The sequence below is a fragment of the Myotis brandtii genome, unplaced genomic scaffold, assembly GCF_000412655.1.
Source record: "Myotis brandtii unplaced genomic scaffold, ASM41265v1 scaffold187, whole genome shotgun sequence".
Classification (NCBI taxonomy): domain Eukaryota; kingdom Metazoa; phylum Chordata; class Mammalia; order Chiroptera; family Vespertilionidae; genus Myotis; species Myotis brandtii.
The window spans coordinates 2,642,299-2,658,252 of NW_005356944.1; the positions used below are offsets into that span (position 1 = coordinate 2,642,299).

At 47.8% G+C, this 15,954-nt stretch overlaps 1 protein-coding gene across 5 annotated transcripts in view; it reads left to right on the forward strand.

The window, feature by feature from the left end:
* Positions 1-11,983, forward strand: part of KDM2A (lysine (K)-specific demethylase 2A) — an 83,586-nt gene extending 71,603 nt beyond the window's left edge. For 4 of the 5 annotated variants that reach the window (XM_005864319.2, XM_005864317.2, XM_014538093.1 and 1 more), the window contains 6 exons: positions 1,318-1,407; positions 3,599-4,311; positions 6,336-6,499; positions 7,300-7,458; positions 8,256-8,471; positions 8,911-11,983. In XM_005864319.2, the coding sequence (XP_005864381.1) occupies positions 1,318-1,407; positions 3,599-4,311; positions 6,336-6,499; positions 7,300-7,458; positions 8,256-8,471; positions 8,911-9,092 (1,524 nt within the window). In that variant the 3' untranslated portion in view covers positions 9,093-11,983. The remainder of the gene's footprint in view (positions 1-1,317; positions 1,408-3,598; positions 4,312-6,335; positions 6,500-7,299; positions 7,459-8,255; positions 8,472-8,910) is intronic. The other variant, XM_005864320.2, reaches the window with a different exon arrangement.
* Positions 11,984-15,954: the final 3,971 nt, after the last annotated feature.

The window sequence follows — 15,954 nt, forward strand, 5'->3', positions numbered from 1 at the left end:
GTAACATCTACCCCTGATCCAAATATCTCTACTGTGTCAGACACTGTGCTAGGCCTTGAGGACCAGTACACAAAAAAGTCCAGATTTCTGCCCTCATGGAGCTTACATTCTGGCCTCTGGAGACTGTGTTTGGAGTCTCCAGGCCATCATGGAACTGCCAGGTCTGATTTGGAATGTTTCATGGCTGTAAGCATCTTTGTTGCATACTTGATTCTATCGCTGGATATTAGTTCCTAAAAGTCAGTGAGAGTTGTAACATTAGCTAATAACATTTAATGAGTGCTCAGTCTGTATCAGGCTTAGTGCACACCTGAGGAGCTTTAAAAAGTAATAAGGAAGTTCAGATCCCAGAGATTGAGTCAACTCTTCTAGCCTGGACCTGGGCTGAGGCATTCAATATCTCCTACATCATTCTGATGTGCAGTTGAGATGGAGAGCTGCTGGTTTCCATGCATTCCCTTGTTTAATCTCTAAGAACTGTGTGAAGTTGGGTCTGCCTCATTTCTTTATATTTCTTTAAATCTAAAAAGCATTGGTGCTGGTACTTTTTGGTCTTCCCAGAGGTGTCAATTATGTCATGACTGCACCTGGATGACAGTGATTATAAAACACTGTTAATTATGAGAAGCAGCCCAATTTCAGAAAGATTCAAGAAAAATAGCATCTTAGAATCAATAAAATAGGATATTATCTCCACGATAATGATAATGGTAATTATGGAGCATTTATTACATGCCAGGCATTTATCTAAACACTTTACATGATACTTAATTCATTTAATCTTCATCACAACCCTATAAGATGAGTATTGTTATTTATCCCGACTTTACATTGAGAACACTGAGCTACAGAGACTAGGCCCCTGGTCTCTGAACCCAAGCAGTCTTAACTATGCCCCACTGTTAAGATTGGGTCTGGCACCATTCCTGTGTGTTCAGTTCCTTTTTCAAAGTGGCATGAGACCCTCTGGAGTATATGTGTCAAGAGAAGAGACCCCAGACTCTTAGGAATTTCCTCATGGAGCCTAACTCTGATCAAGTAACCAAGAGTGAGGGTAGCATTTCCCTGTGGCTAATGTGAGACTAAATGGCTCTCACTCTTTCTCTTATGAGCCAATGTATTTAGAAATGGGTAACTCTTAAAGGTCCTTCCTAACCATGTGGTGGTTAGTGTTTAATAAAGGAGGCTTAAGAGACAGGCTTTTTTATTTTTTATTTATTTTATTTTTTTTTTATTTTTTTGCTTTTTTTTTATTTTTTTTTTGCTTTTTTTTTTTTTGTAATGAGACAGATTTTTAACATCCCTGTCTACCTATAGATGGATGGAGAGGGGTTGCTTAACGAGGAATTGCCAAATTGCTGGGAGTGTCCCAAGTGCTACCAGGAGGACAGCTCAGAGAAAGCCCAGGTAAGGGAACTTTATCCAGATTTGCATTGTGAGAAGAAAGGAAGCATCAAGCTTAGAAGATGTTTGCCTTTGCAACTTTATTCACATGGTTTTTCTGATCCAGGGATATTTTTTAAATTTTTTTGATATTTTTTCCTTTGGTTAATTATTTTTTCTTTTGTTTGAGTTTTTATTTTTATTTTTAAATATATTTTTATTGATTTCAGAGAGGAAGGGAGAGGGAGAGCGAGACAGAAACATCAATGAGAGAGACTCACTGATTGGCTGCCTCCTGCACGCCCCACATTGGGGATTGAGTCCTCAACAGTCAAACCATGACCTCCTGGCTCATAGGTCAATGCTCAACCACTGAGCCACGCCGGCTGGGCCTTTTGTTTGAGTTTTTAATGTTTGGTTTTGTGTTATTGAATATTGTTCCACTTGGGGTCTGCAAATGGCTGAGGTTCTTATACAATCTGGGGTCCTAGAAAAAGAGGAACCACAGCTGGGCTGTTTGAGCAGGGTTGCTGTGGAGTGAAACTTTAGCAGAGATCTGAGGCAGCTGGGAAATACAGTGGTGTGCTGGAGTTTCCAGTTAAGCAGGTTCACATTTTTGTCATCTTCACCTTTGTGCTCACAGAAAGCCTGCCCATAGGCCCAAATGTGTCCTACAGAGGCAGCCCCTCCCCCAGAGGAGACCAGCCCCATGACCTTGGCCCTGAGCAGCTGTGGTTGCTGGCCCAATGGTCACCAGTAATGTCAAAGGGCCAAAAGGACTCTAGTTACTGGGGCCGGCAAGACAAGACCTGCTAAGGGCACATGCAGAAGAGGTAGCTGGCCTAGTGTCTGTCATCCGGGCCCTGGTGGTCTCTAGGTGCACTGTGTAGGAGTGGAGACAAGTGTCCTTGTCTTTCTATTTCTTTCCCCCTAGGCAGTGAGTTAGTTGAGTTTTCAGTCTAAATATCTTTGAGGACAAAGATTTTTAGAGTTGACTAGTGCTAGAATTCTCCGTATTTCAAGTTCTTATACTAGGAATAGGTTTGTTTTGTTTTTTAGGGGGTTTTTTGTTTGTTTTTGTTTTTAATACATATTTTTATTGATTTCAGGGAGGAAGGGAGAGTGAGTGATAGAAACATCAATGATGAGAGAGAACCACTACTAGGCTGCCTCCTGTAGGCCCCACACTGGGGATCAAGGCCACTCCGGGCATGTGCCCTGACCGGGAATTGAATAATGACCTCCTGGTTCATAGGTCAACACACAACCACTGAGTCACTCTGGCCGGGCTTGTTTGTTTTTTAATTTAATTTATTGATGAGGGAGAGAGAAAAACATTGATTTGTTGATCCACTTATTTATGCATTCACTGATTGATTCTTGCATGTGCCCTGACTGGGGATCGAATCCACAACCTTGGCGCATCGGTACAATGCTTTAACAACTGAGCTACCAGGACAGGACTAGGAACAAGTTTTTATACTAGCAGATTTTACATTTGTCTTTACTGGTTGTGGTGGGTGTTTACTTCCCTGCTGTAGCAGATGGGTTGCCAGGTGCTGTATTTTAGTTTCACCTTCTGATGTATGGTAAAAGCCAACACCCAAAAGGTGGTTATTCTCTTCCAACCATAGTGTACTAAAAACGTGAGGATAAAAAGGAGGAGGATTATTGCTTCTCCTTCACGAAAATCAATCTAGTGAAACATGTTAATTAGGCTTTATCGCAACATAGCCAAGGTGGCCTCCAGAAAGGGACAAGCGGCTGGAGAGCACAGGTGGCATGGGATGAGGTTGTGTTCCTTTATGGAAGGTTGTCTTCACCCAACCTGAATTCCTCATTTCCATCCAGAGCAGATTCCTCTGGGAACAGTGTGGTTTCTCACAGAGGTTCTTTCTCATTCTCTGCTTTGTCTCGTATCTGCCCTTGGTCTCTAGGGATAGGGTGGGGTGCTGAGTGGAAGCAGCAGACTGGTAGAGGCAAGCTCAGACACTGGTGGAGCTGAAGGTCTGTTGTGTTGACTACTCTCAGGTTTTGCATCCTAGTCCAAATGGTGAATGGAGGCCTCTTTTCTTTCACCACTAGCATCTCTTTTCTTCCACCAGAAGCATCTCTTGATACTTTTCTCCATAGAAAAGCAGTGATCTGTCTTCTCTCTAGTCCCCTGACAACAACAGGGAGGCACTGATGTGGCTTTTTTGGGCCTGTTTTATAGAAGCGGAAGATGGAAGAGAGTGATGAAGAAGCTGTGCAAGCCAAAGTCCTGCGGCCCCTGCGGAGCTGTGACGAGCCCCTCACACCCCCGCCTCACTCACCCACTTCCATGCTACAGCTCATCCATGACCCGGTTTCCCCCCGGGGTATGGTGACTCGGTCATCCCCTGGGGCTGGCCCCAGCGACCACCACAGTGCCAGCCGCGATGAGCGCTTCAAACGGCGGCAGTTGCTGCGGCTACAGGCCACAGAGCGCACCATGGTACGGGAAAAGGAGAACAATCCCAGCGGCAAAAAGGAGCTGTCTGAAGTTGAGAAAGCCAAGATCCGGGGATCGTACCTCACTGTCACGCTGCAGAGGCCCACCAAAGAGCTCCACGGGACATCCATTGTGCCCAAGCTGCAGGCCATCACGGCCTCCTCTGCCAACCTTCGCCATTCCCCCCGCGTGCTAGTGCAGCACTGCCCAGCCCGAACCCCCCAGCGTGGGGATGAGGAGGGGCTGGGGGGAGAGGAAGAGGAGGAGGAGGATGAGGAGGAGGAAGATGACAGTGCAGAGGAGGGGGGTGCAGCCAGGCTGAATGGCCGGGGCAGTTGGGCTCAGGATGGAGACGAAAGCTGGATGCAGCGGGAGGTCTGGATGTCTGTCTTCCGCTACCTCAGCCGCAGAGAACTTTGTGAATGTATGCGAGTGTGCAAGACGTGGTATAAATGGTGAGCAGGGATACAGGGATCAGGACTAGGGGTATGGGAGTAGGTGGCAGATTTTTCAAATGAGACAAGCATGTGATTTGGCATCTGGAGGCTTGTGGGGACCTAAAAGATTGAATCAATCTAGTCTGTTCCCCAGACTGGGGTCTTGTTCAAGATGTGGGCACTTGAGTACATGAAGGAAATTTGACCCTTTGCCTCCTCTCCCTTATCCATACTTTTCCATCTCTCTTTACTTGGTGTAGGAAACTGGTTTGGGGGATAGATCTGTAGTTTGTGCAAAAACTTCAGTCATATGTTTCCCCGCAAGTCAGTGAAACTAGTCACTTATTTGTTGAGAGCCTCTGATGTGCCAGTCACTCTCCTGGTCTTGGAGACAGATGACACCCAATAATTGTCTGCTCAGTTACCTCTCTAATGGGAGAGGTGGGCATGGTTTTCAAAAAATTTGAAGGTGCTCACAGTTTTCTAGTTTTAATTCTTATTCCCAAAATCTGGACCAGAATTGCTTTTTCCAGCAAGCAGGGTCCAGTTTTAAAGTTTCCTGAGACTTAGTTGTCCTTAATGAGGCCAACAGTTTCTTCTCAAGTTAAACATTAAGAAACTTGGGGGGGGGGGGGGGTTCCCTAGCGATGATGATCAAAGATTTTCATAGGACACTAATTTTCCTCAAGCTTCTGAACCCTAGGACATACCCTTCATATCTGGGTAGTTCTCAGAGATGATGCCCAAACCAGTGGCATCACCTGGGACCTCGTTAGAATGCAAGTTCTCAGGGCCCATCTCAGACCACCTAACAGAACCTCCGGGGATAGGGCCGGTCAGTCTGTTCTTAAGTCCTCCAGGAGTTCTGGTACACATTCAAGTCTGAGATCCACCGCTTTAGGTAAGCTGCTTGTTTCTGCCAGAAAAGTTTCATATGCCATTGGTGAAGTTTTTTTCAGTCTTGAAATAAAGACCCCATTCTTCACAAACACAAGCTTATTTCCCAAATCTGAATATGTGAGCTACACAAATTCTCCTAATATTTCTCTTTGTAGGGCTAGTGGGCCTGCCTGGCTCTTTCCCTTGTTTTTAGGCCAAATCACATAAGATTCCCATTATGTGCTGTCTCCCCTTCTGCTGTCAGCTAGACTCTGAGCCGGGCTGAGGGAACAGGCACTGTAAAATATTAAATAGAAGCCTGCATGTGGCAGCAGTATTTGTGGCCTATGGACTAGCAGATTGCAATGGAAAGGCTGTCCTCTCAGTTCTGGTCTGGACTGGCTAGAAAATGTAGAGATAGCACTGAGGCAGAAACCCAGGGTGGGAAAGAACTCTCCAGGCCTAGTCATAAAGAGCCTCTTTTGGCTTGATACAATAGTGGACTCTTTCTAGAGCTTAAGGTAGGATGAACTGTGGATATACCTGCATCTCCAGGCAGCTGGGAGTGATTGACAAGGGAAAGAATATAGTCAGTCCTAGCTTCAGGCAGTAAGAAGTCAAGATATTTTTTTAATATTCCATCAGCGGTTCTCAACCTATGGGTCGCGACCCCTTTGGCGGTCGAACGACCCTTTCACAGGGGTCACCTAAGACCATACGATTCATAACAGTAGCAACATTACAGTTATGAATTATGAATTAGCAACGAAAATAATTTTATGGTTGGGTCACAACATGAGGAACTGTGTTTAAAGGGCCAGAAGGTTGAGAACCACTGCCTTATATCCACTTTGGTAGAAGCCGTACCATTTTAGTGCAAATGAGGGCTTACTGTTTACTGTGTTCTCAGCCCATCCAGAGTAAATCAAGGTGAACTGGTCAGGTTATCCATCATTTAATCTCTGTATGGTTGCCATAGAGGACAAGCCCTATTCTCACAGGGAAAATACAACAGGCATGATCTTGTAAGCTTGTAGAACCCAGGGAGAGAGACCCTCCAGATGCCCTGCTTTTCCCAGAAGCCTCCAGCAGCCTGTGATGGAAGTTACTCTAACAAGGGATATTGAGTTATTGACAGCTTTTTCTCTTTCCTTCTGTCACAGGTGCTGCGACAAGAGACTTTGGACAAAAATTGACTTGAGTAGGTGTAAGGCTATTGTACCCCAAGCTCTCAGTGGTATCATCAAGAGGCAGCCAGTTAGCCTTGACCTCAGTTGGACCAACATCTCTAAAAAACAACTGACATGGCTCGTCAATAGGCTGCCAGGTGAGCAGCCCTGCCACTGTTCTTCCAGGGCCCCAGTAGTGGGCAGGGAAAGCTGCTTTGTTGGCAGCAGTGTTTTAGGGCAGCAGTCCCATACCATAGTTGCCTTTCTGCTTAGCAAGAGATTTACTCAGGGTCACCTTAACTGCTAGTCCCCAGGCACCACTCTGAACTGGCAGACCAATCACTGCACTGGACAGCGAGAAGGATGGGATCAGGTACTGCTGCCAGTGCTAAGGCTCTCCTCAGCATGGCTACTGAAGAGGGAACTTGAATAAGATGTTGCTTTGATCAGCTCCTTGTAAGGACCTATTCCAGGGGTGGGCAAACTTTTTGACTCAAGGGCCACAATGGGTTCTTAAACTGGACCGGAGGGCCGGAACAAAAGCATGGATGGAGTGTTTGTGTGAACTAATATAAATTCAAAGTAAACATTACATAAAAGGGTACGGTCTTTTTTTTTTTTTAGTTTTATTCATTTCAAATGGGCCGGATCCGGCCCGCGGGCCGTAGTTTGCCCACAGCTGACCTATTCCTTTCAGCATTTTGGGGTTTTAGAAAGACAGAAAGTCACGTTTGCATTGCTCTGGTAGGAACTAAGGAATTGGTTTTACCACCAAAGCTAATAAAGGAGAGTGCTCATAGGAATCTTTGAGCTGGATTACTAGGATAAGATAAGGACATAGTCTCTCTCTCTCATTAGACTGGGAATCCATTTACCTTAGTCAGATCAGCTGCTAGTAAAGGCTTTGGATGTGCTGATAGAGTATATATTATTGTATATGTATTTTCTTCCGTTGCAGGACTGAAAGACCTTCTCCTAGCCGGCTGTTCCTGGTCTGCAGTCTCTGCCCTCAGCACCTCCAGCTGCCCCCTTCTCAGGACCCTTGATCTTCGGTGGGCAGTAGGAATCAAGGACCCTCAAATTCGGGACTTGCTGACTCCACCTGCTGATAAACCAGGTATGCTCTGTGCCTGACTTCTCTGTGCTCGTCTTTCAACATACTTTGTATGTAGCTTTATCTTTCAGTATACTTCATCTTCAAAAGCAAAGGTAGTCTCAGAAATGACACTGTGCAGATTGAGAACAGCATGATAGAGTGTATACAAGTACAGGTTAATGATTTAGAACCAGACAACTACCTGCAAACAAAGGAGTAAGCCATCTTGTTGGTCAGTGGCATTTGGGGTCCAGAAAGTATAAAGCCTAAGGAAGTCTGGGAAGGCTTCCGGGTTGAGGTGGATCATTAAGAACTATTTGTATGAGATGATCTAGAAAAGTGTAGGAGTGTGGGAAAGGTAGGGGTATTCTGCACATACTCTTTTGATGTGTAAGGCATATTCCAGCAGCTGGGAAGGAAGAAAACGTGTCTGGTTTCCTAGAAAATGGCCCCCACACACTGCTTTCTGAAGGCAGGGCTGGGTGTGGGCAGTTCTGCGTATTCCCTGCAAGGGGACCTGGCCTGTGAAGTTGCCTGCAGGTTTGGAGCTAGAATAGAGTTAAGAGTTTTAGTTTAGGCCCGTGGTCGGCAAACTGCGGCTCGCAAGCCACATGTGGCTCTTAGGCCCCTTGAGTGTGGCTCTTCCTAAGCCTTAGGAGTACCCTAATTAAGTTAATAACAATGTACCTACCTATATAGTTTAAGTTTAGAAAATTTGGCTCTCAAAAGAAATTTCAATCGTTGTACTGTTGATATTTGGCTCTGTTGACTAATGAGTTTGCCGACCACTGATCTAGGCTCTTTTCTTGCTTGCATAGGTCAGGACAATCGCAGCAAGCTCCGGAACATGACTGACTTCCGGCTGGCAGGCCTTGACATCACAGATGCCACGCTTCGCCTCATCATTCGCCACATGCCCCTCCTGTCTCGACTCGACCTCAGTCACTGCAGCCACCTGACAGATCAGTCCTCCAATCTACTCACTGCTGTCGGGTCTTCCACTCGTTACTCCCTCACAGAGCTCAATATGGCAGGTATGCTGCTGCAGTGTTTCATGGCAAACTGCCCCATACCTCCTGGAAGTCCCAGCCCTTCCTGGAGCTTGACTGAAAGAACTTGGGTCTGTTGACTAAACTTGTGTTAACTTGTTTCCTCACAACTGGACGGAGATGGATTTCTATCCCTTTTTTAACTGATGGGTGGCCAACGCCTAGAGTAATTGTCAGGTGCCTAAGAGCACAGCCACCACCCAGCTGCAGTTTGATCAACCTTAAAATGCAGGGAGTGAGATAGCAGGGGGCTTTCAGAGGCCACAGTGATGATGGCACTTCTAATCCCTGAGCCAGATAGTTACGGGACAAAGAGGGCTTTGGTTTAGCATTTTGAAGGGAAGAGCTGGGGAATTGAGCTACAGAGGCAAGATCCTGTGGCCATGTGTACATACATTTGTCATTATAGTCACTTTCCCCACAGGTTGCAATAAATTGACAGACCAGACCCTGATCTACCTACGGCGCATCGCCAATGTCACCTTGATCGACCTTCGAGGATGCAAGCAGATCACTCGAAAAGCCTGCGAGCACTTCATCTCAGACTTGTCCATCAACAGTCTCTACTGCCTGTCTGACGAGAAGCTGATACAGAAGATCAGCTAAGACACACTTGGCCCAGACTGAACAGGAAACCAATCTTCCCTGACTTCCCAGCCAGGAGAGCTTCTCTCCCTGACCCTGCACAGGCTCTGAGGCCAGCGTCACACTCCCTCTCTGCTCTCCTGTCCTTTGAGCCCTTCCCCTATAGGCGGGGCAGAGAGTGCGGTGGACACCAGGCTTCCCTGCCTGCTCTTCTCCCTCCTAAGGAAAAGGGAGTAGCAAATTGATCTAAGGGAAAAGCATAGGCTGTGTGCTGTCGAGGTGCCAGCTCACCTGCACGCTTGCCGCCTGCCTGCCAGGAGGCCAAGCTCTCAGTTGGGTCGTCTGTGCAACTATCATCTGCGCTAGGCCCTGGGGCCCTCCTCCCCATCCATGGTCCCCAGCAGTGCCTGGTTCTAAGCAAACTCCCAGGGAGGAAAGCAGCCCTGTCTCCATGGCCAGGTTCTCCTTTTGGTGCCCAGTGTCTCTCCTCTGTCACACTCTCCCGGCTTATACAGGAGGGGCCAGCAGCCCCAGGAATGCCAGACCCATACAGATCACACTGGTGCTGTTGAGGTGTCTAAGACCTCATCTGTGTCTGTCCTCCCCTCTCCTCCAGTTAGCTTGATCCTGTCCGATGCACCATGTCAGTTCACATAATGAGGCTACCCCACCCTAGACTTTCCTGCCAGTCTCTATGAGGTCCTGAGGTCCTTGTTGCACTTATTGGGGTTGAGGCTCTTCAGAGGAGCTGGAACTGTATCCCAGGGACACCCCCATTTTATTGCTTTCTAAGCAGATTCTGAGACAGGCACCATCTCCTTGTTCCCACTCCTTTAGCCTCCCACTGCCCTTTTCCATATCTTTATTCCTGCCTGAATAGGGCTTTCCTAGGATGCAGGTCCTCAAAGGGAGCAGCCTGTCTGCCCCTGCTGGGGGGAACAGAGATCTGGGCCAGGTTCTCACCTGCCTTCCAGCAGGCACTAGGCCTCTAGTGTAGTGTAATCCCCAGAGCCCAGACCTGTGTTTAGTCCCAGTGGCTCACTGATCTGGCACCATTGGGAGGAGGGGGAGCTCCTGCTTAGAAGCCAGTCACCTGCCCTCTGCGGCCCTGGAAGGGGGTGTGCATGTGCCTCTGTGTGTGTGGCTGAGTGTATTACGCGTGTGTGTGGGGAGGAAAGGAGTGGAGCATGGTGTCTCCCACTTTACCTCCCTGTGTCAAGCCCCATCAGCTGCCCCCTTTTTCTTTGCATTGAACGGCCTGTCCAAAGATCCTCTCTCTAGGGCAGCAGAGAGCTTTTTGCACTTTAAAAAAAGAAAAGAAAGAAAGGTCGGAATTTCTTTTGGGTCAATATTGAAATGTGTGAGGAGATGCTCAATAGCAGCAGCCTGTGGCAAGAGCTTATAAGTAATAGATGCGGATTTGCACTCTGCTCTCCCTCCAGAAGGACAGTGATAGCACAACCTTGCCCACCTCCTCGTCCTCCAGCCCCATCCCTTCCTGGCCCCTTTCTGCATCCTAGTCTCAGGCTCTTCTGAAACTCTATGGGGGAGGGCAAGGAGCCCAGGCACCTTGAGGAGAGACGCCAACTGCACCCTTGCCACTTCCAAAGCAATAGAGGCAGAGGGGCCCCCTCTTTGCCGCCTAGCCCAGCTTTGACCCTGGCATTGACTGGCCTAAGAAAACTGGGTCCTGGTAGGAGGGGATAGCATGGTGTGTTTCTTCCAATCTGCTGATTCTCTTGGCTGCACCTTAAAAACAGCAGTCTGCTCCCATGACCCTCTACCCCTTCCATTGGTCTCCAGGCCCAGTGACCTGGGGCTAAAACTTTGAGGAAACGCCAGTGACTTATTCCAGAGTGCCTCAGTTAGGGGAACTTCTCTGTAAAGAACCCTGGGTATTGAGCAAAAACCTTATTAATATTGTTAATGATCTATAATTGGAAGCTTCCTGCCTTTTTTGGTTGCTCCTGTGGAAAATACTGAAAAGATTGTTTTGTTGTCTTTTTATAAAAGGGGAGGTGGAGAGACCCCTTCAGAGCAGGGATTGTGCCGGGAGAGTGCCTCTGACTTTGGGACATTTCATCCACAGAAATTTCCAAGCTGATGGTTTGTTTTGGGTTTTGGTTTGTATTTTTGTTTGTTTTGGGTTTGGAAAAATAAGCATTTTTACCGTGCACGTAATTGGTCAGCAGAAAAAGGAACCCAGGAGTGGCAGCAGATGGACCTATGCCCTTGCTGGGGTTTCCTTTTCTCTGGGACTGTGAGGAGGGAAATGGTTTTCAGAGGTGAGGGATGGTCCACGTGGAGGAAAGAAATGTTTCTGTTTGGGGACAGAGGAACCCGGGAGTTCCATCGCATTTCCTGCAATCTGCTCTTAGATACCTGCCTTGCCAGGAGAGCCTGCCCTCAGACCACAGGACCACACACCCTGCCTCCATCTTTCCAAGCACCGGGGCGAAAAACCACAAAGGAAAGGAAGAAAATTTATATATATATATATATATATATAATATAAAAATCAAAAAAATCACTTGGTGATTAAAAAAATAACTGCTCCATAAATAAAACTCCTAAAGTCACTATGTTTAAAGGGTTTGGTTGTGTTTTTTGTTTTTTCAGAGAAATATTGTAAATATATATTTTTTGTTGCTGATTTAGTCTGTCTCCAATGTTGTGCTAAAAATTTAAATTAAATGTAAGCATTAAGGGGACAAGTCATGCTATATCTCAGTTGACACATTGGGTTATTTTGGGCCAGGGAAAGAGGGAAGCTAGTTGGACTTTTGTTTTCTAAACGTTCTCCACTATTGGTTTTAGAGAAAGCAAGGACATCTTTCTTCTGATACGCGGGAATGGGAGATATTTGTGTAATAAAAATTTTAAAAAACAAAAAAAGAAATAGCTTCCAATGGGAAAATTTTGATTTGGTTTTTTTTTTTTTTTTAATAATAAAAGGCTTTAAAAACAACAACAACAAACAAAACCTTTCCTGCCTTGGTGGGTGTGGGTGTGGGTGTGTATGTGTATGCACACATGCACGCGTGTGCATGAGAGAATGAGTCAGAAGGCTTTCATGTTAGAGGCCAAGGCCAAGGGTTGCCTGCTTCACTCCTCTGGGCAGAAGCAGCTTCTAAAACACATTTTATTTCATCGAACTTTTTAACGGATGTGAAAATTTCAGTACAGGGATACCTGTTCCCCTACACGCGCATACACCCCACCCACGGCATTGCTTAGAGTGGTTCTGTAGTCATGGAGGAGAGCTACCCCTGTGGTGCTCACCTGAGACAGGAAACCCTGGGATTTCTAATCTTGGCATCTCTGGAGAGCTGTTAGCCAGGCCAGCCTCCATCCACTGCTGCTGCAGAGCCAGCCCCTCAAGGACAGTGCCTCCTGCAGGTCACTGAACAAGGTCTGGGCCAGACAGGCTACAGTCGGCATTTGTCCCACCACACCCCTACCGCTTCTCACTTGGCTTGTTGGGAACAAGCTTCCAGCCTTTAGACAAGTGTGCGAGGTGTTGCCAGCAGACTGCCCCCGCACCTTGGTGGCAGCATCTCAGGAGAGCTGGGATCCCACCGGGAGTCCTGAGGAGGCTTTCACCACCACCTGCCCGGAGCTGGGGGAGCTGCCCACCTATTCCCCAAGCTGACAGCTAAGGACCACCTCCAGTTCTGCACAGTTAGTAAAGGATGGGGCCTTGCACGATGGGCTGCTTTCATGTCTGTTTCCTGAGGATGGGATAGGGGCGTGGCCATGTTTGGCCAGGAAAGGAAGTGTGTCAGTTCGGCCTCCTAAATATCTCAGAAACCACCTATCTCAGTCACCTCATCCCTGCCACCCTAGTTGAAGCCACCATTGTTCAGAACCCTGAGGCTTCCCAGCCTTGGTCCAACTCTGTTGGCAGCCAGAACATTTCTCTTTAAAAAGATATATTTGAGCCCTAGCCGGTTTGGCTCAGTTGACTGAAGGGTCCTGGGTTCGATTCTGGTACCGTGGTTGCAAGTTCCTCCCTGGCCCAGGCCCTGGTCAGGGCATGTGCAGGAGGCAATCAATTGATGTGTTTCTCTCACATCAATATTTCTGTCTTCCCCTCTCCTACTCTCTAAAAATCAATGAAAAAATATCCTTGGGTGAGGATTAAAATATATATATATATATATATTCTAGAGGCCCGGTACATGAAATTTGTGTACGGGTAAGGTCCCAAGCCTGGCCGGCGATCAGGGCTGATCAGGGCCTGCCTTCCCCTGGTTGCCCACCGGGCCTTCCTTAGTTCTGCGCTGCCCCCTGGTGGTCAGCCCACATCATAGTGAGCAGTTGAAGTCCCAGTCAGTTGAACTCCCAAGGGGACAATTTGCATATCAGCCTTTTATTATATAGGATATATTTGACTACCCTGCTTAAAACCCATTAAATATGTCTCAGGATAAAGTCCTCAAGCTTCTTCCTTGTCATTTGCCCCTTTTACTCCTCTCCACCCTTAGCTAACTTTTTTCAATCCCACTATCTGAGTGGGATTTTACACATGCTGTTCCCTCTGCTGGTACACCTTCCTCAGTATACATGTTACTTCCTCCAGGAAGCCATCTCCCACCCTGCTCAAGACCAGATCACATGTTCCCATAATACCCTACTGCTTACCATGGCTCCCATAAGTCAGTCTCCCAGCTAGCCAGGAGCTCCACTAGGACACAGATCAGTCTGTGTTGCTCACCATGTCATAACCCAGCAGCTGATGCAGAGCTTGGCACATAATAGATGCTCAAGAAATACTGTTGAGTGAATGTTCCCAGTAGCTCATAAATCGAGAGGCCCATCCCTCCGATACAGCCAATCTGTTGCCATGTTCTCCAAATTCACTTTCCCACTCCCTCATACATTCCCTCCTTTCTTGTGCCAATACTACAAGCCCAGCCTCTTTTTCTTTGTGGGGGGAGGGATAGTTCCAAGCTAACCTCAATTCAGCTTTGAATTAATCTTCCTAAGGCACACAAAAATGTTCAGTAACCCTCCAGGGTCATGTCTAAACAGAGTAAATTCATCCTGCCACTGACATCTCTGAAATGGGAAACACCATAGTTGACACGTGGAAGGTGTGTGCTTCTGTCTAAGAGGCTAAACTGGCACCTCTGTGGTCCCCAGACTTGCTGTGTTTAGGATGTGGTACACCATCCTCACCACAGCTCTGAAAATCTTCCTTCAAACACCTCCTCCTCCAGAAGCACCTCCCACTTCCCCTCTCACTAGGAGGAGGGATTAGCGTGGACATTCTGTGCCTTTCATAGGTAACAACAGAAAAAACAGTCGACATCTAATGGACTTTACTAAGTGTTGGCCACTGTTCTGAACACTTTCATGTAGGCACTCATAGCAGCCCTACCATTATCTTCATTTTAAAGGTGAGAAACTGAATTATGGACACTGACCATTTACTAGCAAAAGTGTCTTGGCTAGTAAAACCTGAAGACTCGGGCTCTAGCGTTGGTCCTATCCACTGGCACCCTTAGCCTCTGTGTATGCGTGATCAAATTTCACTATCACACCCCACCCTGGAGAGGTGCCTTCATTCTATAGATGACAAACCAAGGCTCAGAGAGGTGAAGTGACAGTCCTGGGCCTGTGCCCACACCCTTCTCCCAGGGCACTTCGAAATCCTTGAGGGTGGGGCTAACCTTAGCTACTTCTACCTCCCCCTTCACCTGTCCCAGAAGTGGGGGATAAGGAAATGTAGAGGTGGGTGTATAGGAGGGGGACCCCGCAGGACCAACTTCATGGGTGAGTGACCCATGCAATCACACAGGGCCCTGTACTCAGAAGGACCTTACACTTGGTTGAATGCTCTGCTGTCACCATCTTGAAAGTCTTAATTTTTTAACAAAGGGCCCCACATTCCACTTGCAATGGGCCCTGCAAATGATATAGCCAGTCCTGGAGGGAGGGACAATCCAGCTCTCCCCTGTCCTCCCAGGCCAACTCTGTGCTAAGTGTCATTTGGGTGGCCAGCAGCAGAGCAGACCTGGCACTTCCCAGCTTGGGAGGCCTGTCCTACCACCACTTTCCCAGGTGCCCAGGCCCAGAAGGGAACTCCAGCGCTGGACACCTATGTGTGGGCAGGAAACTTTAAGAGTATGCACCTGCGGTCCAGGAGCACCTGGTTTTGCCCTAAGCCTAGTGCTGTCACCCAGCTTCTGCCTCCCCCACCAGCCCCATTCCAGAGAGAGCTACAGGGGGGCAGAAAGGTCCCACTGCTCTCCCCCCTTCCCTGGAGTGTGACATGAGAGTGCTAGAAAGGCAAGACTGGAACAGATGCAGAGACACAGAAACACAGAGAGAAAACACCCTGAAAACCCCAGAAAAGGAAAGACAGAAAAAGAAGTAGAGAAAGGGGTTGGGGAGAAGATAAATGAAATGAGAGAAAAGAGACCATGAGAGGGAGATACAAGCGAGGCCCAAGATACTCCACGTCTGACTGGCCACAAGGAAAACCATCTCCCCCAGCCCGGCACTGCACAGCATCTCCTTTAATCCTCGCAGCAACCCAGTGCGGCCAGGTTGGAGGCTCCCCGCACAGAGGAGAAAGGCCAGGCTCAGAGAGGTTAAGTAACTTGCCTCGGGAAACCAGACGGGGCAACGGAGGTGGCACTAGCATTTGACCCTGGGTCTTCTCCACACACATACGTCCCGGTCCCCGACACAAGTACCAGTGGCCACAGTGATCATGCCTCGGACACTCAGGCTGAAGGAATGTCAAGACAGAAATGTGTGCCGCGTGAACACAGTAGGTTCCAGCTCCTGGCAGAGCCCAGGAGGACGAGACGCATGCGCGCTGGAGACAGCTCCGGGCGGGCGCCGGGGGCGGGGCGCTGCCAGGGCCAGAATC